General features: G+C 50.1%; 1 protein-coding gene, 1 long non-coding RNA gene and 1 pseudogene across 2 annotated transcripts; 2 read left to right on the top strand and 1 right to left on the bottom strand.

Moving 5' to 3' along the window:
• Positions 1 to 1,662: 1,662 nt before the first annotated feature.
• On the bottom strand, positions 1,663 to 25,919 carry LOC125532767 (annotated as a pseudogene).
• On the top strand, positions 2,961 to 4,357 carry LOC125551548. The gene is made up of 2 exons (XR_007302783.1): positions 2,961 to 3,302; positions 3,388 to 4,357. It is a non-coding gene; the product is annotated as an uncharacterized LOC125551548 (long non-coding RNA).
• On the top strand, positions 18,406 to 19,796 carry LOC125551538 (keratinocyte proline-rich protein-like). Its single transcript, XM_048714797.1, has 2 exons — positions 18,406 to 18,795; positions 18,881 to 19,796. The coding sequence occupies exon 2, from the start codon at positions 18,928 to 18,930 to the stop codon at positions 19,591 to 19,593; it is 666 nt and encodes a 221-aa protein (XP_048570754.1). The 5' UTR covers positions 18,406 to 18,795; positions 18,881 to 18,927; the 3' UTR covers positions 19,594 to 19,796.

Raw genomic sequence — 25,919 nt, 5'->3', positions numbered from 1 at the left:
CACCCTGGAGGGCAGCGAGGAGGAGGAGAGAAAAAGGCAGCCGGCCCTGGTGGTTTTCTTTCCTTCAACCCCCTCTACTCCTCTGCTCTCTCGTGGCCTCGCACGTAGGATCAGACATGTGTTTGGATGGTCGCGCCAGACCAGCTCTCACGCGCATGAGCAGACATCTCTTCTTCTCTGTCTGACTAGGTGCGCAAGTCCCTGGTTCTTTTCAGCTCGCCCCTTCTAGTTCTATCTTTTCGCACAAGATGATCCCTAGCTTGAAGGTTGTATACACTTTCAATGAAGTTTGGGTGCCTAAATGCACCAGTCCTGCAAGATATGAATAAGTGTTGTAAAAATATCATAATAGGAATATTTCTATAAGAATGAATACTTTATAAGTAAAAACTGTGGTCATAGGTTTGATTTGTTATGCAAAAAGGCTTGAAATACTATATGAATGAATGTGCTATCAATTTCCCCCACACCCAGATCTTTGGTTTCCCTCAAGTAAAGGAAAATGATGGTGACACAAACCACACTGCCTAGTAAAGATGCACTTTTGGATAGATAGTAATTCCGACAATACTAGAACTAGGAAATTGTACTCTACTAAAGCTAAATTGCGATAAGCAATAATTTATAACACACTGTAATGTTCCAAGTCAATGGTCTTGAGTGAAAGTGAATCCTATTAATCAAGAGCTAGCTGTGTCTTCAGCCCTAAGATAAGCTGGGACCCCAAAATCAATTAGAAAAACAAGTTACTTATTGAATTTAAAGCACAAGTGATGATATTATATCAGTCTCATCAAAGGAACATACCACCGAAACCTAGAACATGGTATACACCTGGCTCAGCCAATTATTAGATTTTTTTTGTTATTGTCTCCCCAAAGGAACATACCACCGATCCAGAGTACATGGTATACACCTGGTTCGACAATTATAGCATTTTTATATAAAATTTTACAGTCCAATCTACCAGATTTCACAAGCCACCGATCCAGGGAACATGACATGGTACTGTAGGTCGATCGGACTTAAATTACTATAAACATATTATATATTTATTTGAAAATTACTTAGCTTAAGTAAAATAGGAGTAATTGAAAGAGAAATCCATAGCTAATGGCACTAATTTTCACAGACTATAGATCCAGAGATCATAGTTACTACTTAAGTGCCACTAGTTACTTAGCTTAACTTGGGACAGTCAGACACAGCACGTCAATTCATCAGTAGGTTTCACTTAGACTCAAGGCATTCCCATTGAACATTTACACGGAGGTATAAAATATTCATTATGACAATTTACCATAAGAAGAATACAACTTCAAAGTTTTAGTATTAAGAGAATTGACAATCTTCTTGGGGTGAATCCTACTTTGAAGTGATGAGTAATGTGTCACAATGCAGAAAAAGAAAGATTTTCAATGCGGTTAAATGCCACATCTCATACTGAATTTTCTAAAGGTTGCTTCAAGTGGAACAGAATCACCTGGTGTTTGTATAATCTTCTCCCCTAGTTTCTTCTCTCCACTCTTCTTTGTTTGTGTTCCCTGTTTGTGCTCCCCTTGCCTTTATTCGCTGAAAAAGAAAGACATAGACAGATAAAAACTTTTCTATGAAAACTAAATAAGGAAAAGAACTTATTAAGCATTCATATTGCCTCCTGAAAAGTGCTTGTTTTAGGTCTTTAGCTCGACCATGTCTCTTCAGTGGGGTCAGGGTCCTGCAGGGATTGATACCACCTCTTGGCTCCCCTCGCCTTCTTGAATTTCCTTCTCCAGGTCTTGATCTTCGCTTGCATTCTCGTCTTCAGAAATCAGAGGTGTGTCTCCAGGGATGTAAGGCTTTAGTCTTTGACCATTTACAAGGAAGAGACCTCCAGAAGAACTTTGCACTTGGATAGCACCACTTTTCAGAATCTTCTTCACCTTGCAAGGGCCATACCATCTTGACTTGAATTTACAGGGAAATAAATGAAACCTAGTACCGTAGACCAATACCAACTGTCCAAGATGAAATTCTTTCCTCAATATATGCTTGTCATGCCAGATCTTGGTCTTTTCTTTGTAGATTCTTGCACTCTCGTAAGAGTCAGCTCTCAGTTCTTCCATTTCACAGAGTTGAAGTTTTCTATGTTTTCCTGCTGTATCAAGGTCCATACTGAGTTTCCTTAGTGCCCATTGAGCTTTATGTTCAAGTTCAACGGGTAGATGGCATGCTTTTCCATATATTAACCTAAATGGTGACATTCCAATTGGTCTTTTATAAGCTGTCTTATATGCCCACAGTGTGTCTGTGTAACGCCCCGAGGCCGATGTGCCAGGTGTCTTCCTGTTATTCGCTGTTGTTGCCATGTCATTTGCTTGCGTGTTGCATCTTATCATGTCATCATGTGCATTGCATCATCATGTTTTAAAACTTGCATTCGTCCGGGTTCTCCGATTTCTCTCCATTGTCCGTTCTGAGCCCAACCACACTTGCACGCGCCCGCGACATGTCCGAAATAGTATTTTATAAGTGGCTGGGAAATGTTCTCGGAATGGGATGAGAGTTGACTTGTGGTCTTATTATAGTGTAGATCGACCGCCTGTCAAGTTTCATCGCATTCGGAGATCGTTTGATGCCCCAACGGATAACTATAGCGACAATATAGCTGGTCTATCGTCGGACGTTTTCGGTCTCCGGAAACCATCGCCGGGCCTCTCTCTTTTCTTTTCTCTCAGCTCAAGACCGTCTGCAAAGTCCACTACCTACCGCCAGGCCTAGCCTAACCTCTCTCGTCAGCCCGCGGCCCTCCTCGCGCGCGCGTCCGAAACTGTCCCGGACCCGACCCGGACAGTCGTCACCGTTGGGTCCGGATCATCCCCAAACATCTACAAAATATCACCGTTTTATCATTTGGACTCCCTACCTATTCTTTTTCTCTCGACCATCCGATTTTGATCGGAGGGACAAGGTAGCCCCTTCCCAAATCCATCTGCTATAAATATCAGTCCAAAACCCTAGATTTTAGGAGAGTTGTCCCATCTTCCAAATCCTCCTAGTCACCGCCGCCAGTTCTCTCCACCTCGGGATTGCTCCCGATCCAAACCCACCAATCACCCCTAGTCTCCAGATCCGCCACCACCAACCTTCTCCTAGTCTTCCAAGCTAGCCACCTGGTGCTCAGCGCCGCCTCCCTCTTCTGCTCGAGCATGTTTGCTCGAGGAGGAGCCCCCGCTCACTCCTGGATCGACCCAACCGCCGCGCGGGTGACCCGCCGACGACCATCCCGGCCAGCCAGGCCACCAGAGGGCCACCTCACCCTCGTCGGTCCTCTCTTCTTTCTCCCTCCTTTTCTTTCTTCGCGGTCTCCCTCCTCTCATCTCTCGAGCTCTGTCGCTATTTGAGCAGGACCACCGCCGCCCGTCTTCGTCGCCACCACAGGAGCATGCCCTGCCATGGCCACCTCGTTTGGGAGCAAGCTCGCCGACGTCCTCCTCTTCCTAGCGCCGCCCCATCCCCGTGAGCCTGTTGTGCGCCTGCCCGAGGCCCCGAGCAGGAGAGCTCGGCCTCGCCTCCTCGCGTCGTCGCTCTGCTCCGAGCGTAGACCGCGCAGCCGACACTGCCCATCCATGGACAGCCACCCAGCAGCTCCACATCGACCTCTCCGCCCGGACCCGCTTCCTCTGCTTCGCCCCAAGCCGGCGTCCGTCGTCCTCGGTTTCACGCTGCCACCGCCGAGGAGAAGCCCGCGCCTACAGCCCATCCAGCTCGCTGCTCATCCCCGTTGACCGCATCGCCCGCCGGAGTCGCCGCCTCGCCAAGCTCCGTCGTCATGCCGGTGGTCTTCGCGTCGAGGAGCCGGAGTTCAGCCCCCTGCCCCGCATCACGCCCCGGCATCTTCAGCCTCGTGCCATCCAAGCCGGCGTCGTTGCTTGCCTCCTCTGGTGCGCCGCTCCGCCTCAAGACGTGTCCTCGCTGGACCTCACGAGCGCCGCCGCACCTCGACGCCAGCACGTCTCCACGGCCGAATTTCGACCGGTCGAAACCCTCCCTTGCTTCACCCGATCCTGCGCCCGCGAAGTCTCTGCATCGAGCGCCAAGTTCTGCCTCCTGCTCCGCTTCGCCCCTGTCTAAAGCCGATTGAATTGGTGCCAGCGCGTTGACCGCGTCGCTGCCCAAGCCGCCTGCCGTTTTCGCCGAGGCCGCGTCAGGCCCAGCCAACGCCCGCCGGCCTGCCTCTTCCACCGTCTGGGCTTGGCCCATGGTGAGAGAGCCGCAGTGCCCCTTTGTCTTTCTTTTGTTGGGCCTGCTCCAGTTTTAGTTTTGGCCCGTGTAGGTTTTTTTCCCAGTTCTGCGAATTTAGTATTTAACCAGGGATTTACAGATTTGCAGAATAACCCTTGCACTTCTTGCATATAAAAACTCATCAACTGTGCATCATATTAAAATGAATTATATATAAAAAATGCTTAGAATTATGTGTAGGTTAATTATATGCCACTTTCATCCATGTTTAAAATGTCTCAAATGATGTTTGTTTAAATTTGCTCCTATGCGATGTTAAAATGATTTATTCCATAACTAATTAACCGTACCTCGGTTTCTAATAATCTTTATATGTAAATGGGGTAGAAAAATGCCTAGTTTAACATGGTGACCTTTCTTTGCATGTTTAACAACCCTAAAATTGTGTTTAGGGCAGAACAGTACCAAACCTAAGCAATGCATATGAGGATTTTCCAGAATTGTTGTTCGTTGCTTCCGGCCTCATTTAAACTTGACCAGGTAGGTAGTTTTACTTTGCTTTTCCCTCTTGCCATGTTTAACAACATTTAATATTGTTGGGTACATAAACGAGATCGAACTAAATAACTTGTCGTGGTGTTTCGTCAATATGCAACTCGTTGCATATTGAGCTCCACTTAATTTGTAGTATTGCTTGTGCACTTTGCCATGCCATGCCTCATTAATCCGGACATGCATCATATTTAGTTGTGCATCATGCCATGTTTATGTGGTGGTTGTTTACTATGTTGTGTGCTTCTTTCCGGTGTTGCTTCTTCGGGTTGGTTCCGATAATGTCGCGTTTGTGAGGACCCATTCGACTACGTCCGTTTGTCTTCTTCATGGACTCGTTTCTTCTTCCTTGCGGGATTTCAGGCAAGATGACCATACCCTCGAAATCACTTCTATCTCTGCTTGCTAGTTGCTCGCTCTTTTGCTATGCCTATGCTGCGATACCTCCCACTTGCTTATCATGCCTCCCATATTGTTAAACCAAGCCTCTAACCCACCTTGTCCTAGCAAACCGTTGTCTGGCTATGTTACCGCTTTGATCAGCCCCTCTTATAGCGTTGTTAGTTGCAGGTGAAGATTAGAGTTTGTTCCATGTTTGGAACATGGATATTATGTTGGGATATCACAATATATCTTATCTAATTAATGCATCTATATACTTGGTAAAGGGTGGAAGGTGCGACCTTATGCCTGGTGTTTTGTTCCACTCTTGCCGCCCTAGTTTCCGTCATATCGGTGTTATGTTCCCAGATTTTGCGTTCCTTACGCGGTTGGGTTACAATGGGAACCCCTTGACAGTTCGCCTTGAATAAAACTCCTCCAGCAATGCCCAACATTGGTTTTACCATTCGCCACCTAGCCTTTTCTTTTCCCTTGGGAGTCACGCTCCTGAGGGTCATCATTATTTTACCCCCCCAGGCCAGTGCTCCTCTGAGTGTTGGTCCAAACTAGAGCCCTGTGCAGCACCCCCTCGGGGAAACTCGAGGTTTGGTTTTAGTTGTATGGAGAGCTCATCTGAGTGTGCCCTGAGAACGAGATATGTGCAGCTCCTATCGGGATTTGTCAGCACATTTGAGCGGTGTTGCTGGTCTTGTTTTACGATTGTCGAAATGTCTTGTAACCGAGATTCCGAGTCTGATCGGGTCTTCCCGCTAGAAGAAATATCCTTCGTTGACCGTGAGAGCTTGTGATGGGCTAAGTTGGGACACCCCTGCAGGGGTTTGAACTTTCGAAAGCCGTGCCCGCGGTTATGGGCAGATGAGAATTTGTTAATATCCGGTTGTAGAAAACCTGAAGTTGACCTTAATTAAAATACATCAACCGCGTGTGTAACCGTGATGGTCTCTTCTCGGCGGGGTCCGGGAAGTGAACACGGGGTTGGAGTTATGCTTGACGTAGGTTGCTCTAGGATCACTTCTTGATCACAGATTCTCGACCGTGCTTTTGCCTTCTCTTCTCGCTCTCATTTGCATATGTTAGCCACCATATATGCTAGTCGCTTGCAGCAGCTCCACCTCATACCTTTTTACCTTACCCATAAGCTTAAATAGTCTTGATCGCGAGGGTGTGAGATTGCTGAGTCCCCGTGACTCACATATACTTCCAAAACCAGTTTGCAGGTGCCGATGATACCGTGCAGGTGACACAACCAAGCTCAAGGAGGAGCTCGTTGAAGATCTTATCCTTTGTGTCATTTCCGTTTCCAGTTGATCAGTAGTGGAGCCCAGTTGGGGTCGATCGGGGATCTGTGTAGCATTTGGGGTAGTCTTATTTTAATTTGGTTCCGTAGTCGGACCTTGGTTGTATCTGGTTGTTGTAATGCTATATTCTTGTAATTGTGTGAAGTGGCGATTGTCAGCCAACTATGTATTTTTTTCCCCTTATGTATTACATGGGCCGTGTGAAGATTACCTCACTTGCGACATTGCTTTCAATGCGGTTATGCCTCTAAGTCATGCTTCGACACGTGGGAGATATGGCCGCATCGAGGGCATTACAAGTTGGTAATCAGAGCCTTCCCCGACCTTAGAAGCCCCCTGCTTGATCGAATCGCTGGCGTTATTGAGTCTAGAAATGTTTCGAGTCATTTAGGAATTATATATATCAGAGAGTTAGGACTTCTTTTTACTCCTCAGTCCCTTCGTCGCTCTGGTGAGGCATCCCGACGTAGAGTTTTGACTCTTCTCTTCTCAAATTTCACTAAAGAAAAATTTAGGATCACACGGGTATCTTGGAATCGTTCTGATGGTTTTGTGACGAGAACATTGTTCTTGGTGCCTCCTGTCATTTAGGGGTTGTGGCAGTGTCCCGGGGAGTTGAGCTGTGAGGTGTTGTGGTCACAATTTTATCGTTGCAGTTCTAGAATACCTGAGTTTAGTTTCGCCGACATCGAAAATCTCTTTTATGCAGTTGTTGGTGAGATAACCTCGACGCCACCTGTCGGATTTCGGGTTTCGGCAGACCCTTGAGGTTCGAACACTGGGGTGCGTGCGGAGATTTCGCCCCCTACCTACCTGCACCCCTCCGCCATGCTAGGATCTAAACTAAGGAAAGAACAACACAAGAGACACATGGTTTATACTGGTTCGGGCCACCGTTGTGGTCTAATACCCTACTCCAGTGTGTGGTGTGGTGGATTGCCTCTTGGGCTGATGATGATGAACAATACAAGGGAGAACAGCCTCGCGAGGGTCTGTTCTTGGCTGGGGCGATGAACTGCTCGGTGGAGTTCAGTCACCTTTTTCTCTCTCTCTCTCTACTTTCCTCCAACTGACCGACCCTGATTTCGACCCCAGTTTGTTTCTGGGTTGGCTGATTCTCGATCCTCCCTACCCTGGGGGTGGCTAGTCCTATTTATAGAGGCCCTGGTCCTCTCCCCAAATATTGAGCGGGAAGGGAGCCAACAATGGCGGGCTAATTTGAAGGGGGACAGCAAGTATCAGCTATCCTGACAAAAGCAGTCTTCGCCTGTGCAAAGCTCTGGTGATGACGCCGTCTTGGGCTCCATGGTGACCTCCATCTCGTAGTCCTCCTGGTCTTGGTCTCGTTGCACCGAAATGGCAACCTTTTCCTGATGCCTCGGTACTCCGCGGCTGCGCTTGCCCCCTTTGCACCAAAGAGGGAAGGAGGACGCTGCGCGGGCTGGCACCCGCCTGGTGCCCTGAGTCGTCATGGCTTGCGTCACGGGCACATCGTGAGGTACCCCTCCTTGATCTCTCCGCCTCCTCGTGAGCCAGCCTGACGAGGCCGTGCCTGAGGAAGCTCCGCGTCGTCCGCCCCGCAAGGCTTGGCCCCTCGCGAGGGTCTTGGGTTTGTGTTGGTGAAGACGGGCCATGCTGGGCCCCCCTTTGAGCCACGCCGCAGGCCGCAGGCAGGCAAGTCTGGGGACCCCCGTTCCCAGAACGCCGACAGTAGCCCCCGGGCCCAAGGCGCACCCGGGCTTGGCCGTGCAGGGAGGCGGAAGGGCAAGAGCAAAGCGCCGCGGGCCCTAACAGCCTGCGGCCTTGGGCGCCGCATGGCGGTTGACTGGACGTGGGCGCCTCCACTTCCCCACGACGCCTCGGCAACTGCACGGATGGGACAAGTCCTGCATGCAAAAACATGTCATGATTACCTGCGATCGTGGAGGCCGGCGGTTGGCCTTCGCCGGCCATAAGTATGGAAGGGCGCGCGCCCTTCCAGTCCACCCCTCCTTGCTTCTCCTTCTTCCCGATCCTTGCTCCGTCTTGCCGTGATGGCTTCGATCCACCGGTTCTCGACGGCAGAGAAGGGAAAGGCTCCCCGAGAGGGGCCAGACCCTCTCCCCCCAAAGAAACGGCTCATCCCCCATGGCCCGGACGAAGGGGCCCTTCAGGTGGTTCCGAGGCCTTGGGGCGAGCGGGCGCCTCCGGGGTTCCCACTTCCATTGTACGCCCACATCGAGGGCCCCGAAGGAGTTGTGGCTGACTGCCACGGGCGGCGCCGCCGTCGGCGGCGCCGGGTCACTAAGGTGTGGGTCGTCCCCCTGGGGTCCACAGCGAGGGCTCCTTCCAAGAGTTCGTGCTCCACGTCGCCATTCCTCTTCAGTCTTGGATCCGCCTTCCTTCCTTCTTCGCCTCCATCATCCCACAGGGGGAGCCCCTGGAGCTCTGGCTGTAGCACACCGGCAGCAGCACCCTCGCGACCGAGGTAGAGGTCGCGGTCGTCGCCCCGGGTGAGGTCTACATGACCCGGGGCTGGAGGGAGATCGCCCGAGTTTGCAGGACAAGGGGAGTCTTCGCGATCCACTTGGACTATGATGGTGCTTCGGTGATGCTCTTCAAGGTCTTCGATGCGAGCGGGCGCCGGCTGGAGTGCTGCCCCGGGGAAGGTGGCCAGGGCCCTGCTGTGATGAGGACTGGGCATGCCACCCACTCCCTTGGAGGCTCCTCAGGCGGTGGAGGCGGTGGAGGCGTCGGAGGTTCCAGCGACTCCGGGGAGCTCTTCGCGACTCCGGAGACGAGCGACGACAGCTACGAGCACCCGAGCCGGCGCCGCTCCTGGAGCAGGGTGGGCTCGTCAGGCCGTCGCCGACTCTGATCTGGATGGGGTTGGCATCGGCGCTTGACGGCCCACTGTTGATGATGGCGTCTTTTGCAGGGACGTGCGTAGTTTGTGTCCCTTTAGGATCCGTTCCCTGTGAGGAATCAAAAACGCGTCCCGTAGGGACTTGTAAGGTGCCTGTGATCTTGTCTTGTATATATAACCCTTGTCGTAGAATTGCGCGAGTTGCTCATTCCATCTTAGCTCAGTCCTCCCTTTTGAACCTCACGAGGGCTTGGTGCTCTGCGCCGACAGGTCCCAGTCCCAAGGCGGCTTCAGCCGTCGCTGGTATGCCAGGTCGCGATGCCGTGGTCAAGGCCAGGAGGTGAGCGACCCGGAGTCCGGTAAGAGCCCCTGAGTCGCGATGCTCAGAAGGTCCCCTTTGGCGCCCAAGCAGCCATCGTTCGGTGAGAAAGGAGAGCGGCTTCACTAACATGGGATAGCATTAGGTGCGGGGATGGCGCCACGGTAGCTGGCACTTCCGGGCGATGACTTATCTCGAGGATAAGGGGCCGCTCCCTGGTGTGTCGCCGGGTCCGTGCATCGGCAGGCGCGAGGTTGCTTGGCGACGTCCTCGTGTATCTCTCCCCTCTCGCTTTTGCTCCCCTTTATGCTCTACGTCCTCGGGTCCCGGCCCTCGAGCGAGTCTCAGCCGTCTCTGGTATGCCAGGTCGCGATGCCGTGGTCAAGGCCAGAGGGTGAGGGCTGGAGAGCCAGTAGGAGCCCCGAGTCGCGATGCTCAGGCACCCCCCCCTTTAACGTGCAAGCGGTTCGCACGGACGAGAGCGAAGGAGACACCGCAAGGGCCTCGCCTGACGCAGCTCCTTCGGAAGGTCCTGCAGGTCCATCATAGAAGAAGCAAAGGGTTGCCATGACAATTGACGGTCAGCCGTGGGTTGCTTCCGAGGGGTAGTGAGGCGCTGAAGGCTTGATGAGGTGACGCTATGCGGGGCTGCCGCAGCCAGAGCTCAGCCATCCAGGTTTGTCGGCATTGCAGGGACGGACCCATGCGCAAGCGTCATGCCATTTGGGAGCAGCTTCGTTAGTTGGCGTCAGCTGAGCAGGCAACTGGGTAAAACACATTAGCCGCGAAGGAGTGGATTCGTTCAAAGAGATGTTGGGAACGCGGACATCACTGGGTCAGGCCCGAGCGACTTGGGGGGGTCATGCAGCCCGAGGGGCGCCCCCAACAAGGTAAGCTAACAACATGGAATAAAGGGATACACGCCGCAAGGACGGACCCACACGGCCTGGGAATAATGCAGCCCTGGGGGCGCTCCCAGCTGGAAGTAAAACTCGAAAGATGTCACCTGATGATGTTGAGGATGAAGGGGTGTTGGTGTAGCAGGCTCGGTGGGCTGCGGGAGCCGATCCTCACGAGCCCCCAGGCCCAGGGGCCTCGGGAGGCTCCGGAGGCGCTGGCGGCTCCTCGCGGGTCATCTCCATCTCTGCCAGGGCTGCGGGATGCCTGGCCTCTCGTGCCTCTGTGATGCCCCTCATGAGGCGCTGGTATGCGTCAGCCGCGTTCGGCAAGCCGTAAGGCATGCGAACGTAGCTGTGGGGTGGACCTCCGCAGCGCCCCACTCGCGAGGGCTAGAGGCGCTCCAGAGAGGCGACCCGGTTGAGCCCTGGTATGTCGATGCAGACGCGCAGCCCACCATCCTCGCCTGTATGGGGGGCCACTGCTGGCAAGCGGCGGCCGCCTTTCATGACTCTTGCCTCCTGTAGCTCCTGAATGGCCTTGCTGACAAACTCCTGAGGATCTGGATCTCCTTGCCTTGCTCCTTCTCGAGGGAAACGTGCTTCAAAACATGCCTCCATGTGGTGCCCAAGCGCCTCCCTCATGACCCTAGCCAGGTCGGTGGCCCTCCAGGGGAGAGCCCCCAAGCCCTGCCTGAGGAGGGCGCCGGGCACGCTTTCCTATGCGATGGAGGGAGGCTCCCCCTGGGAAGGCGCGGGCCCAGAGGGGCCTGCCTCCTGAGTGGTCGGGCCGGACGATGTCTTCTTCTTCTTGGGGGTGGTCTCGGGAGGCCTCCTGCTTCCACGATCCGGGTCTTCCAGTGACGCGGCCTGAAAGGCTCGTTCCAGGGAACACACCGCGTCCTTCTCTTCACAGGGCACCGTGATGACTCCGCCACTTCCTGGCATCTTGAGGACGTTGTAGTCGTGGTGAGTTACGGCCATGAACTTGGCCAGCGCTGGGTACCCAAGGATGGCGTTGTATGGCAGGCGAATGTGAGCAACGTCGAAGTCGATGAGCTCGGTGCGGTAGTTGTCGCGTGCCCCAAAGGTGACAGGGAGGCGGACCTGCTCAATCGGGACCGTGGAGCCGTCAGTGATACCGGAGAATGGCTTGGTTGGCTGAAGCTGGCTGTAGGGCACTTGGAGGTTGTTGAACGTCTCCACGGACAGGACGTTCAGCCCTGCCCTCCATCGATGAGGGTCTTGGTGACCACCACGTTGCTGATAATTGGAGAACAAAGCATCGGGAGGACTCCGGCTGTAGCCGCACACTTGAGCTGATCTGCTGAGCTGAACGTGATGGCACATGCCGACCACCTGAGGGGGCGCGTGGCTTCGGGCCTGGGGAGGACTGCATTCACCTCGCAAGCCAACTGCTTGAAGATGCACTGAGAGGCTGGGGCTTGTGCTCCGCCCAAGATGCAGGCGATCGCGCGTGGCTCCTGGAAGCCCCCAGCCTCCTCGTCCTGGTGGCGGTCCTCGTTTCTCCTTGGCTGCGGCGGCAGCGGTGGGAGGCCTACGTTGCCTTGGGCTGATCCCTCCAGTCTCCCTCGCGAGGCTGATCCCTCCATCCTCTCTCGTGAGGCGGGTCTTGCCAGCGATCCTCGCGAGGTTGGTCGCGCCACCCTTGGCGCGGCCCACGGTCTTCGCAGCGTCCTGCGTTTCTTCCTCCTCCTCGGCCGTAGCCCCGGTCACTGCGGTCGGGGCGACGGCCGATCCTTCCTTCTCGCACGGCTCGGAGTTCTTGACATTCGTTGGTGTTGTGGGTGTGGAGGTCGTGGTACACACAGTACCGGCTGCCCTTGGAGGGTTCGGGCTGATCTCTGCCCCGCTTGGTGTCTGGTTCTGCCGCGAGCACGGCAGCCCCCTTGCGCTTCACGTCCTTGGCCTTGGGCTTCTTCGCTTCTGGGTCCGCGGCAGGCAGCTCGAGGAGGGAGAGACGCCCTTCCTCAGCCCTGGCGCACTTGTTTACCAAGTTGAACAGCTCCAAGGAAGTGCACAGGTCTTCATGCATCGCCAGCTCCTCCTTCATCTTGACGTCGCGCACGCCGTCGGAGAAGGCCGAGATGATGGCCTCCTTAGTCACCTTGGGAATCTTGAGGCGTGCGTTGTTGAAGCGCTGGATGTACTTCTGCAGGGTTTCCCTGGGCTGTTGCTTGATGCGGCGCATGTCGGTCACGGCGGGTGGCCGGTCGCGAGTGCCTTGGAAGTTGGCGATGAAGCGGGTGCGCATCTCCTCCCAGGAGGAGATTGTGCCTGGAGCCAGGTTCAGGAGCCAGGTGCGGGCCCCGTCCTTGAGTGCCATGGGGAACCAGTTCGCCATGATCTTCTCGTCTTCGTTGGCAGCTTCGATGCCTAGCTCGTAGAGCTGGAGGAACTCTGCAGGGTCAGCCGTGCTGTCGTAGCGAGGAGGCAGGTCTGGCTTGAACTTGCCGGGCCACGCTACGCTGCGTAGTTCGGTGGTGAAGGCGCGGCAGCCTGCTGTGGCCACGGGAGGCCTTGGGTGACGGAGAGCCTGGTCTTGCATGTCCCCACGCGCTGCAGCTGGGAGCAGCGCGGGGTCTTGATGTGCGGGAGCAGGAGCATGGTCGCGACGTGTTGGAGCAGGGAGCGCCCGGGCAGCTTCTTGCGGGCGAGGGACTTCCTGGCAGCTCTGCTCTTGCCGCGCTGGCGCCTGACGGAGCGGGTTCCGCCCAGGGGCCACGCATCTTGGGGCCATGGCGTCTTCTTGAGGAGGAGGCGGCCGGGGCGCTGCCGGAGCCTCGTCGCCCACGCGGGGCGGGGTGCGGTGCAGTGGAACGGACGACGCAGGAGAGCCCCCTGCGGCACGAACGAGCTCGGCAACGCGGTCGAGCCATTCTTCGTAGACGGGACGGTAGCGCAGGAGCTCGTTTGTGGCAATGAGTGCAGCTCGAGCCTCCATGGGCGCGCGGAGCGCGCGGGACGAAGAACCAGCTGGGGTGAGCGAGGGAGTTGCGGTGCGGCCGTCTTGCCGCATGGACGGATGCTGGGACGATGCTTGCTGCCCATCCCCCGCCGGGCCGGTGGCGGCGTTGACGGCAGGTGACGGGGAACAGCGTGGATGCCCGCCGACAGGGGCCGTCTGGGCGACGCGGGAAGCGAGTGCGGCCCGGCGCTCGGCGCGGGCCCGACGAGCGTCAGACATGGGCGTGATGGTCGGAGGAGAACGGGCGGTGGAAGACGAATTCCGGCGCACCCCTACCTGGCGCGCCAAATGTCGGATTTCGGGTTCCGGTAGACCCTTGAGGTTCGAACACTAGGGTGCGCGCGGAGATTTCGCCCCCTACCTACCTGCACCCCTCCGCCATTCTAGGATCTAAACTAAGGAAAGAACAACACAAGAGACACATGGTTTATACTGGTTCGGGCCACCGTTGTGGTGTAATACCCTACTCCAGTGTGTGGTGTGGTGGATTGCCTCTTGGGTTGATGATGATGAACAATACAAGGGAGAACAGCCTCGCGAGGGTCTGTTCTTGGCTGGGGCGATGAACTGCTCGGTGGAGTTCAGTCACCTTTTTCTCTCTCTCTGCTTTCCTCCAACTGACCGACCCTGATTTCGACCCCAGCTTGTTTCTGGGTTGGCTGATTCTCGATCCTCCCTACCCTGGGGGTGGCTAGTCCTATTTATAGAGGCCCTGGTCCTCTCCCCAAATATTGAGCGGGAAGGGAGCCAACAATGGCGGGCTAATTTGAAGGGGGACAGCAAGTATCAGCTATCCTGACAAAAGCAGTCTTCGCCTGTGCAAAGCTCTGGTGATGACGCCGTCTTGGGCTCCATGGTGACCTCCGTCTCGTAGTCCTCCTGGTCTTGGTCTCGTTGCACCGAAATGGCAACCTTTGCCTGATGCCTCGGTACTCCGCGACTGCGCTTGCCCCCTTTGCACCAAAGAGGGAAGGAGGACGCTGCGCGGGCTGGCACCCGCCTGGCGCCCTGAGTCGTCATGGCTTGCGTCACGGGCACCTCGTGAGGTACCCCGCCTTGATCTCTCTGCCTCCTCATGAGCCAGCATGACGAGGCCGTGCCTGAGGAAGCTCCACGTCGTCCGCCCCGCGAGGCTTGGCCCCTCACGAGGGTCTTGGGTTTGTGTTGGTGAAGACAGGCCGTGCTGGGCCCCCCTTTGAGCCACGCCACAGGCCGCAGGCAGGCAAGTCTGGGGACCCCCGTTCCCAGAACGCCGACACCACCCAGTACTAGGGCGGGAGTTTGGGAGTATTGCCATAACTTGTATAACAGATGCTTTTCGAAGGTTGAGGTAGATGATTTCCGAAGGTTTCTTGGTTATGTGTTGAAGGATGGATACAGCTGGATGTAGGATTTGCTAGTTTTGGGTGAGATATTATGCTTCCCCTATATCCCCAACACCTGATTGCATAACCGGAAAATTTCGGGAGTTTATAAGTGGGAAATCAAGTAGCTCTTAGGATATCTTTCCGACATATGTATGATATGAAATTGGGGTTCGACGTCTAGTGGTCCGCCTATTCATGGTTGGTTTTACAGTGGTCTTGTTGTGTCTTAAAGAGTCCTTGGCTTTGCCGACTTGGGGACGCTTCGTATGTCATGTGCACTGCCTTGTACATGATGGTGCTCTACGATCGAGCCCGTGTAGGCCCCACCACGAAAACTTCAGATGAAATCTCTATCATATGTTTGTTCCGGCTTATTCTGCAAGCCAATCCTTTGTTTTGTTTTGAGTTGTGGTATTCGAGTTGCTTCGAAGTAAAATGTTGATTCCATCCCTTGTCTAAGTGGTGTTCTCATATTCCTATGGGAATACTAATCCTTTTGAATCATCGAGTTTGTCATGTTAATTCTTTTTCAACTGGCGTGTCTCTCTTCAAGTGGATCCAATCTTGTCAACATTCGCAAGATCTATTATCAGTTCTTCTCAACGGTGTTTGTTTCATCCGTCCCAAGTTGTCTTTGTTTTCCCCACCCTCCCAACCCTTTTTCCTTCAAGGATTCGGATTTCTTATTCAACTATCATGTTATTGATGTGAAGCCTCTCCATTCTTTTCCGTCAATATTCTTATCCGGTGAATATCAGGAAAATAGTAGCGGAATGTCAAGTTCATCATTATTCATTCTCTTTTCTTCTCCCATGGACCAATTCAAGCTTTTGGTGTTGATCATATCCCTTTTTCCTCGTTAAAAATACCTCCTCTTGCTGGTGCTCCTCATATTCATTCATTTCTCGCTATTCTATTGTTCCGGAGAGCTAAAGATATCTCGAAGATTCATGTTTCCACTCTACATTCGTTCAAGATCTTTCGAGGATGTTCTCTCATTCAAGTATTTTAATTCAACCGGTGCAATCTATCTTCCAAGCGACCTTTTCAACGGTGTTTCTTTGAGTGGCCCCTAACCCACAGGTCTTTTTCCAGGATCTTACCTGACTCCTCTTATTTTACCGGAGCTATTCTCAAATCTTTTAAAGTTTGACGTAAGAATAAATTATCATCAGTCAAATGTCTTCTCCAAGATCTGTCAAATCTTTTCATCGTTGGCTCAACCTCTTCGTTTTTGATTCTTCCAAAATGTCTAAATAATTCATGGTGGTGTTTCTCGTCGTCATTCTTGGATTTTGAAGACCGAAGAAGATTCTTCTTTCAATCTTGCTCCATTCTCTTCAAGATTCGTCATTCGAGCTTGTTGCCATCCTCTCATAATTATTTTTGATTGTCAGAATTCTTTTTCACCCATCCGGAGTAATTCAGGAGTCTTCTCGGTTTGATTCTCTGAAGGCCATCATTTCGGGATTATTCATTCCAGTTTTCAGCTAACATTCTCCTAATCTTACCGGTCCATCACTCAAGTGTTCTCTAATCAGTTCATATTTTATTCGTTCATTTGTATCTAAATCCCCTCAAGTATCCTCATTTGTTCTCTAATTCTTACCGGTGGCTCGTTCAAGATTTCTCTTCCTTTGTTTTTGTATCGATTCATTCATTCTTTCATCCTACCGGTGGTTCGTCGAAGACCTTCTCAAATTTATGCAATATCTATATTAATCCTTTCTACGAGAATAAGTAGTATGCCAAATCCGTTGCTTGTCATCAATTAAATTGGTGAAAGATAAGCATAATGTAATTCTTATTTTTGTTTCATCGAGTAAACTCAATTCCGTATTCCGGAGGCTCATCAAGTTCTCGGTTTTCAATTGTGTCATATTTTTCTTTCCTGGAGTTCCAAGCTCTCTCAATTATGTCATCACGGAGATCCATCTAAATCATTACAAGGTTTCACCTTATGTTTTCAACTTCTCTTTCCTTTCGTTTGATCATTCTTTACCAGAGTTCTTCATGGAGGCTCTACATGATGGTTCAGCAAGGAGTTAATTCATTCTCGAAGTGTTCATCGAGATTCTTTTCAGAGGAGCTCAAACATTCTTCATCTTGCTATCTGGAGTGAAATTCTTTCTTCCGTGTCATTGGAGGTGGTATTATGTCATTCTTGATAATTTGAGTTCATGTTTCATGATTCACAGGTTGTTAAGAATGAGATATTTTAAATCCATCAACCTCTTCGTTGGATTTATCTTGGGTTATATTTCACCTAAAGCCTTCCCTAAGGATTGTTGCTATCTGTGGTGCTCATAAATGACCCAAGTTCTTCTTTTATCCTAGCGGTGAAATAAGTTTCTCGTCTCCTCGTTCATATCAATCCAATTCTTTTTCCCGTGAGTGGCAGGGGGGCACCTCATAATTTGAGATGTTTTCCATAAGCCCACAACAAGCATAATCTTTTCGTTGTTGGTTTTCCAAGAACTCCGTTTAACTTTCTTGGAAGGGTGATCTTCAAGCTCTTTTGTGGCAGAAGTTGGCATTTTCTTCTCCATTCTCCTATTTCAATTATTTATCGTCTATTCTTTTGTTCCGGAGGCAGTACGTTGTGATTTCGTCAAGTATCTCCTCTTCTTACCAAGTTCTTATTCAATTCCTTTTCTTTTCAATCGGAGTGCTGCCCGAAGTTGTTCTCCCTTGTTCCTCTTTTCTAACAGAGTGTTTTCAGCTTTGTCATCTCCATTGTATTCTTTTCCCGAATGGCTTAACCTTTTCAAGGTTCTTTGGTCTCACTCGTTTGTCAAAGAAGCAACTTAATTTTACCTCTTCTCTTTCTCTTCCGTTTGCCCTCCGGTACCATTCTAGATCTCGGGACAAGATCCTCTCGTAGTGGTGGAGTGTTGTAACGCCCCGAGGCCGATGTGCCAGGTGTCTTCCTGTTATTCGCTGTTGTTGCCATGTCATTTGCTTGCGTGTTGCATCTTATCATGTCATCATGTGCATTGCATCATCATGTTTTAAAACTTGCATTCGTCCGGGTTCTCTGAGTTCTCTCCGTTGTCCGTTATGTGCCCAACAACACTTGCACGCGCCCGCGGCATGTCCGAAATAGTATTTTATAAGTGGCTGGAAAATGTTCTCAGAATGGGATGAGAGTTGACGTGTGGTCTTATTATAGTGTAGATAGACCGCCTGTCAAGTTTCATCGCATTCGGAGATCGTTTGATGCCCCAACGGATAACTATAGCGGCAGTATAGCCGGTCTATCGTCGGACGTTTTCGGTCTCTGGAAAACGTCGCCGGGCCTCTCTCTTTTCTTTTCTCTCAGCTCGAGACCGTCTGCAAAGTCCACTACCTACCGCCAGGCCTAACCTAACCTCTCTCGTCAGCCCGCGGCCCTCCTCGCGCGCGCGTCCGAAACTTTCCCGGACCAGACCCGGACAGTCGTCACCGTTGGGTCCGGATCATCCCCAAACATCTACAAAATACCACCGTTTTATTATTTGGACTCCCTACCTATTCTTTTTCTCTCGAACATCCGATTTCGATCGGAGAGACAAGGTAGCCCCTTCCCAAATCCATCTGCTATAAATATCAGTCCAAATAGATTTTAGGAGAGTTGTCCCATCTTCCAAATCCTCCTAGTCGCCGCCGCCAGTCCTCTCCGCCTCGGGATTGCTCCCGATCCAAACCCACCAATCACCCCCAGTTTCCAGATCCGCCGCCACCAACCTTCTCCTAGTCTTCCGAGCTAGTCACCTGGTGCTTAGCGCCGCCTCCCTCTTCTGCTCGAGCACGTTTGCTCGAGGAGGAGCCCCCGCTCACTCCTGTATCGACCCAACCGCCGCGCCGGTGACCCGCCGACGACCATCCCGGCCAGGCAGGCCACCAGAGGGCCACCTCACCCTCGTCGGTCCTCTCTTCTTTCTCCCTCCTTTTCTTTCTTCGCGGTCCCCCTCCTCTCATCTCTCGGCCCCTGTTGCTATTTGAGCAGGAGCACCGCCGCCCATCTTCATCGCCACCATAGGAGCATGCCCCGCCATGGCCACCTCGTTCGGGAGCAAGCTCGCCGGCGTCCTCCTCTTCCTAGCGCCGCCCCATCCCAGTGAGCCCGTTGTGCGCCTGCCCGAGGCCCCGAGCAGGAGAGCTCGGCCTCGCCTCCTCGCGTCGTCGCTCTGCTCCGAGCGTAGACCGCGCAGCCGACACTGCCCGTCCATGGACAGCCACCCAGCAGCTCCACATCGACCTCTCGACCCGGACCCGCTTCCTCTGCTTCGCCCCAAGCCGGCGTCCATTGTCCTCGGTTTCACGCTGCCACCGCCAAGGAGAAGCCCGCGCCTGCAGCCCGTTGACCGCATCGCCCGCCGGAGTTGCCGCCTCGCCAAGCTCCGTTGTCATGCCGGTGGTCTTCGCGTCGAGGAGCCGGAGTTCAGCCCCTGCCCCGCATCGCGCCCCGCCATCTTCAGCCTCGTGCCGTCCAAGCCGGCGTCGTTGCTTGCCTCCTCTGGTGCCCCGCTCCGCCTCAAGACGTGTCCTCGCCGGACCTCGCGAGCGCCGCCGCACCTCGACGCCAACACGTCTCCACAGCCGGATTCCGACCGGCCGAAACCTCCCCTTGCTTCACCCGATCCTGCGCCCGCGAAGTCTCTGCATCGAGCGCCAAGTTCTGCCTCCTGCTCCGCTTCGCCCCTGTCTAAAGCCGATTGAATTGGTGCCAGTGCGTTGACCGCGTCGGTGCCCAAGCCGCCAGCCGTTTCCGCCGAGGCCGTGTCAGGCCCAGCCAACACCCACCGGCCTGCCTCTTCCACCGTCTGGGCTTGGCCCATGGTGAGAGAGCCCCAGTGCCCCTTTGTCTTTCTTTTGTTGGGACTGCTCCAGTTTTAGTTTCGGCCCGTGTAGGGTTTTTTCCCAGTTCTGCAAATTTAGCATTTAACCAGGGATTTACAGATTTGCAGAAAAACCCTTGCACTTCTTGCATATAAAAACTCATCAACCGTGCATCATACTAAAATGAATTATATATGAAAAATGCTTAGAATTATGTGTAGGTTAATTATATGCCACTTTCATCCATGTTTAAAATGTCTAAAATGATGTTTGTTTAAATTTGCTCCTATGCGATGTTAAAATGATTTATTCCATAACTAATTAACCGTAGCTCGGTTTCTAATAATCTTTATATGTAAATGGGGTAGAAAAATGCCTAGTTTAACATGGTGACCTTTCTTTGCATGTTTAACAACCCTAAAATTGTGTTTAGGGCAGAACAGTACCAAACCTAAGCAATGCATATGAGGATTTTCTGGAATTGTTGTTCGTTGCTTCCGGCCTCATTTAAACTTGACTAGATAGGTAGTTTTACTTTGCTTCTCCCTCTTTCCATGTTTAACAATATTTAATATTGTTGGGTACATAAACGAGATCGAACTAAATAACTTGTCGTGGTGTTTCGTCAATATGCAACTCGTTGCATATTGAGCACCACTTAATTTGTAGGATTGCTTGCGCACTTTGCCATGCCAAGCCTCATTAATCCGGACATGCATAATATTTGGTTGTGCATCATGCCATGTTTATGTGGTGGTTGTTTACTATGTTGTGTGCTTCTTTCTGGTGTTGCTTCTTCGGGTTGGTTCCGATAATGTCGCGTTTGTGAGGACCCATTCGACTACGTACGTTTGTCTTCTTCATGGACTCGTTTTTTCTTCCTTGCGGGATTTCAGGCAAGATGACCATACCCTCGAAATCACTTCTATCTTTGCTTGCTAGTTGCTCGCTCTTTTGCTATGCCTATGCTGCGATACCTACCACTTGCTTATCATGCCTCCCATATTGTTAAACCAAGCCTCTAACCCACCTTGTCCTAGCAAACCATTGTCTGGCTATGTTACCGCTTTGATCAGCCCCTCTTATAGCGTTGTTAGTTGCAGGTGAAGATTAGAGTTTGTTCCATGTTTCGAACATGGATATTATGTTGGGATATCACAATATATCTTATCTAATTAATGCATCTATATACTTGGTAAAGGGTGGAAGGCGCGACCTTATGCCTGGTGTTTTGTTCCACTCTTGCCGCCCTAGTTTCCGTCATATCGGTGTTATGTTCCCAGATTTTGCGTTCCTTACGCGGTTGGGTTACAATGGGAACCCCTTGACAGTTCGCCTTGAATAAAACTCCTCCAGCAATGCCCAACATTGGTTTTACCATTCGCCACCTAGCCTTTTCTTTTCCCTTGGGAGTCGCGCTCCTGAGGGTCATCATTATTTTACCCCCCGGGCCAGTGCTCCTCTGAGTGTTGGTCCAAACTAGAGCCCTGTGCAGCGCCCCCTCGGGGAAACTCGAGGTTTTGTTTTAGTTGTATGGGGAGCTCATCTGAGTGTGCCCTGAGAACGAGATATGTGCAGCTCCTATCGGGATTTGTCGGCACATTCGGGCGGTGTTGCTGGTCTTGTTTTACCATTGTTGAAATGTCTTGTAACCGGGATTCCGAGTCTGATCGGGTCTTCCCACTAGAAGGATTATCCTTCGTTGACCATGAGAGCTTGTGATGGGATAAGTTGGGACACCCCTGCAGGGATTTGAACTTTTGAAAGCCGTGCCCGCGGTTATGGGCAGATGGGAATTTGTGAATGTCCGGTTGTAGAAAACCTGAAGTTGACCTTAATTAAAATACATCAACCGTGTGTATAACCGTGATGGTCTCTTCTTGGCAGGATCCGGGAAGACGGTGTTGGAGTTATGCTTGACGTAGGTTGCTCTAGGATCACTTCTTGATCATAGATTCTCGACCGTGCTTTTGCCTTCTCTTCTCGCTCTCATTTGCGTATGTTAGCCACCATATATGCTAGTCGCTTGCTGCAGCTCCACCTCATACCTTTTTACCTTACCCATAAGCTTAAATAGTCTTGATCGCGAGGGTGTGAGATTGCTGAGTCCCCGTGACTCACATATACTTCCAAAACCAGTTTGCAGGTGCCGATGATACCGTGCAGGTGACACAACCAAGCTCAAGGAGGAGCTCGTTGAAGATCTTATCCTTTGTGTCATTTCCGTTTCTAGTTGATCAGTAGTGGAGCCCAGTTGGGGTCGATCGGGGATCTGTGTAGCATTTGGGGTAGTCTTCTTTTATTTTGGTTCCGTAGTAGGACCTTGATTGTATCTGGTTGTTGTAATGCTATATTCTTGTAATTGTGTGAAGTGGCGATTGTCAGCCAACTATGTATCTTTTTCCCTTATGTATTACATTGGTCGTGTGAATATTACCTCACTTGCGACATTGCTTTCAATGCGGTTATGCCTCTAAGTCATGCTTCGACATGTGGGAGATATAGCCGCATCGAGGGTGTTACAGTCTGGTAATTTCAGTACCCAATCAGACCTTGACTTTGATACTACCTTCTCGAGGATAGCCTTTATTTCTCTATTAGACAGCTCCACTTGTCTGTTTGCTTGTGGGTGATATGGAGTTGTAATTCTGTGATTACGAACTCCATATTTTGCTAAGAGAGATTCTAGTTGGGAGTTGTTGAAATGTGTTCCTCCATCACTGATAACAATCCGTGGCACACCAAATCTTGGAAAGATCACTTGCTTGAATAAATTGCAAACTGACTTGGAATCAGCATTGACGGTTGGCACAACCTCAACCATTTTGACACATCGTCCACTGCCACCAATATGTATTTGTACCCTTTTGATGATGGCAAGGGTCCAACATAATCAATTCCCCAAACATCAAAGAGCTCTACTTAAATAATTCCTTTTTGGGGCATCTCTTGCCTTTTTGAAATCTTTCCAGTTCTCTAACAAGGATCACAAGCTTCAATATAGGAATGTACATCCTTGAATAAAGTTGGCCAATAAAATCCTGCTTGCAAAATTTTTGCTTGAGTCTTTCGAGTACTTGCATGACCTCCATAAGGGGATGAATGGCAATGATAGATCACACTTTTAGTTTCACTTTCCGGCAAGGATCTTTGAACAATACCATTACCACAATGCTTGAATAAGTAAGGTTCATCCCAAAACAAGTGCTTCATATCTGATAGGAATTTCTTCTTCTTCTTTTGATAACCAAAATCTGTAGGAACTTTGTTACAAACTAGATAATTAACTATATCTTCATACCATGGTGTATAGTTTTGTATACTAGTCACTTGCATAAGATTCCTCCCTGGTGAAACATCATTGATAGGTAAGGAGTCTACTACATTGTTTTGCAATCTCGACAAGTGATCTGCCACAACATTTTCAGCTCCTTTCTTGTCCTTGATTTCCACATCAAATTCTTGAAGCAAGAGTATCCATCTAATTAATCTTGGCTTGGCTTCTTTCTTGCCGAGTAAATATCTTGTTGCAGCGTGGTCTATGTAAACTACACAATGAGATCCCACAAGATATTGCCTGAATTTGTCAGAGGCATACACTACTGCCAACAACTCCTTTTCGGTGGTTGTGTAATTAGCTTGAGCATCATCAAGTGTTTTGCTAGCATAGTATATTACATGCAAATCTTTTCCTTTTCTTTGTCTAAGTACTGCACCTACAGCAAAGTCGCTTGCATCACACATTATCTCAAATGGTAATTCCCAGTCAGGGGGTTGGACTACTGGAGCAGTGACCAATGCTTCCTTCAGCAAGTTGAAGGATTTTTCACATTCTACATCAAAGTTGAACTTGACATCATTGTTTAGGAGATTAGTGAGGGGTTTGGCTATCTTGGAGAAATCCTTTATGAATCTTCTATAGAACCTAGCATGTCCCAAAAAGATCCTCACTCCCTTCAGATTTACAGGTGGTGGAAGTTTTGATATTACTTCAACTTTTTCTTGATCAACCTCAATTCCTCTTTTAGATACCAAATGTACCAAAATAATTCCTTCCCTAACGAGAAACTGACACTTCTCCGAGTTTAGGACTAGATTGTGTTCTGAACACCTCTGAAGAACTGCTGCTAGATTATTCAAGCAATCTTCATAACTTTTTCCAACGACTGTAATATCATCTATGAACACCTCCACTTTGATTCCTATCATATCAGAGAATATAGAGAGTATAAACCATTGAGAAGTTGGGGGTGCATTACAAAGTCCATAAGCTAGTCTTTTGTAAGCAAATGTTCCGTATGGGCAAGTGAAAGTTGTTTTATCTTGATCATCCAGGTGAATTGGGATTTGCAAGAATCCTGAATACCCATCTAAGCAGCAGAAATATTCATGCCCAGCAAGCCTTTCCAGCATTTGGTCAATAAAGGTAAAGGAAAATGGTCCTTCCTTGTTACTTCATTTAACTTTCTGAAGTCATTGACCATTCTCCACCCTGTGACAGTCCTACTAGGAATTGTTTGCCCTTGTTCATTTTCAATAACAGTTATTCCTCCCTTTTTGGGCACCATGTGAATGGGGCTCACCCACTCGTTGTTCGAAATTGGGTATATGATATCAGTAGAGAGCAATTTAAGAATCTCCTTTTTGACAACCTCTTGCAAATGGGGATTTAACCTTCTTTGACTTTCTCTAATTTGCACACTACTTTCTTTCAAGTAAATCCTATGAGAGTAGACAGCAGGATTTATCCCTTTCATATCATCAATCAAATATCCAATAACATCCTTGTACTTTTGCAAAACTACTTGAAGCCCTTTTATTTGCATTTCCATCAACTTGTCGTTTACGATAATTGTCCACTGGTTTTCATTGTCTAAGCATGCATACTTCAAACTTTCTGGAAGTAGTTTCATTTCTATTTGCCTTGGTTGCATCTTCTCTAATGGTCTTGCACTACTTTCCAACATGCTCACAGGTCTGATTTCCTCATATCTAATTTCACTATTGTCCTCCTCAACTACTTCACAACAATTACTTCCATACCTCTCTTCATAACCTTCTTCCACACATTTCTGTAATGTATCAATTTTGTAGCAGTGTTTTTCTCTTTGCGGAACATGTGTTGCATGCTTCATGTCAAACTCCACCTTTTCATTTCCAAACCTCAAGCTCAATTTAGCTTCTTGGACATCAATAAGTGCACCAGCTGTGGCCAAAAATGGTCTTCCAAGAATCACAACCTCACTCTTGTCCTCCATATCTAGCACTACAAAGTCAACCGGATAAGCAAACTTCCCAAATTTGATTGGAACATCCTCAAGAATTCCAACATGTCTCCTATATGTTCTGTCGGCTAACTGAAGAGTTTTGGATGTTGGATTTAATTCTCCCAAGAACATCCTTTTGCTAACTGAATGTGGTAACACACTAACACTTGATCCCAAGTCACACAGAGCACTGTAAGTTTTGTTTCCAATCACACATGGTACACAAATACTTCCTGGATCATCCAATTTTTCAGGCATGGAATTCTGAATTATTAAACTGTATTCCTTTGATAGAGTTACAACTTCTGGCTCAGACATGCTTCTTTTCTTTGTTAATAATTCCTTGAAATATTTAGCATACATCGGAACATGCAAGACAGCTTCAAGAATAGGAATAGTAATCTGAACTCCTTTCATAGTTCCCAAAAATTTGGCAAATTGCTTGTCATCTTTGGGTTTGCTGAACCTCTCAGGAAAGGGAATGTTATTGGTTGTTATTGCTTCCTCTAGCAAAGGCTCAGCTCTTGTTTGAAAACCAGGAAATTCGACTTCAGTTTCAATTCGGTAATCAACTTCTTTCTCCTTTTTTTTCTCTGATGATGTTGAATGTGGAGTTCCAGATGAACTTGGCCTCATAGCAGGAGGCACATATGTCTTCGGAATATGAAGTAATGGTCCTATCATAACTCCACTCCTTGCAGTCACTGCATCAACTGAAGATATTGCCCCACAGTGAGCTTTCGGGTTTGGAATTGGTTGAGTAGGCAGCCTTGCTTCATTTTCTCCCACCATACTATCCATTTTGCTCACAAGCATCTTAACAGAATCTTTTAAGCCATTAACTTCATTTGTCATCTTGTTCATCAATTCCAACTGCATCTTCATGATTTCCTCCATTCCATTTGACTGAACATTTTGTTGTTCATTCTGCCTCGGCAT

The sequence above is a fragment of the Triticum urartu genome, chromosome 1, assembly GCF_003073215.2.
Source record: "Triticum urartu cultivar G1812 chromosome 1, Tu2.1, whole genome shotgun sequence".
Taxonomy (NCBI): Eukaryota; Viridiplantae; Streptophyta; class Magnoliopsida; order Poales; family Poaceae; genus Triticum; species Triticum urartu.
The sequence above is the reverse complement of the archived record's forward strand: the minus strand, read 5'-3'. Positions and strand labels throughout refer to the sequence as shown.

What these genes read in the sequence shown, in the direction of transcription:
- LOC125551538 (XM_048714797.1), top strand. Translation starts at nt 18,928, where the DNA reads ATGGCCACCTCGTTCGGGAGCAAGCTCGCCGGCGTCCTCCTCTTCCTA.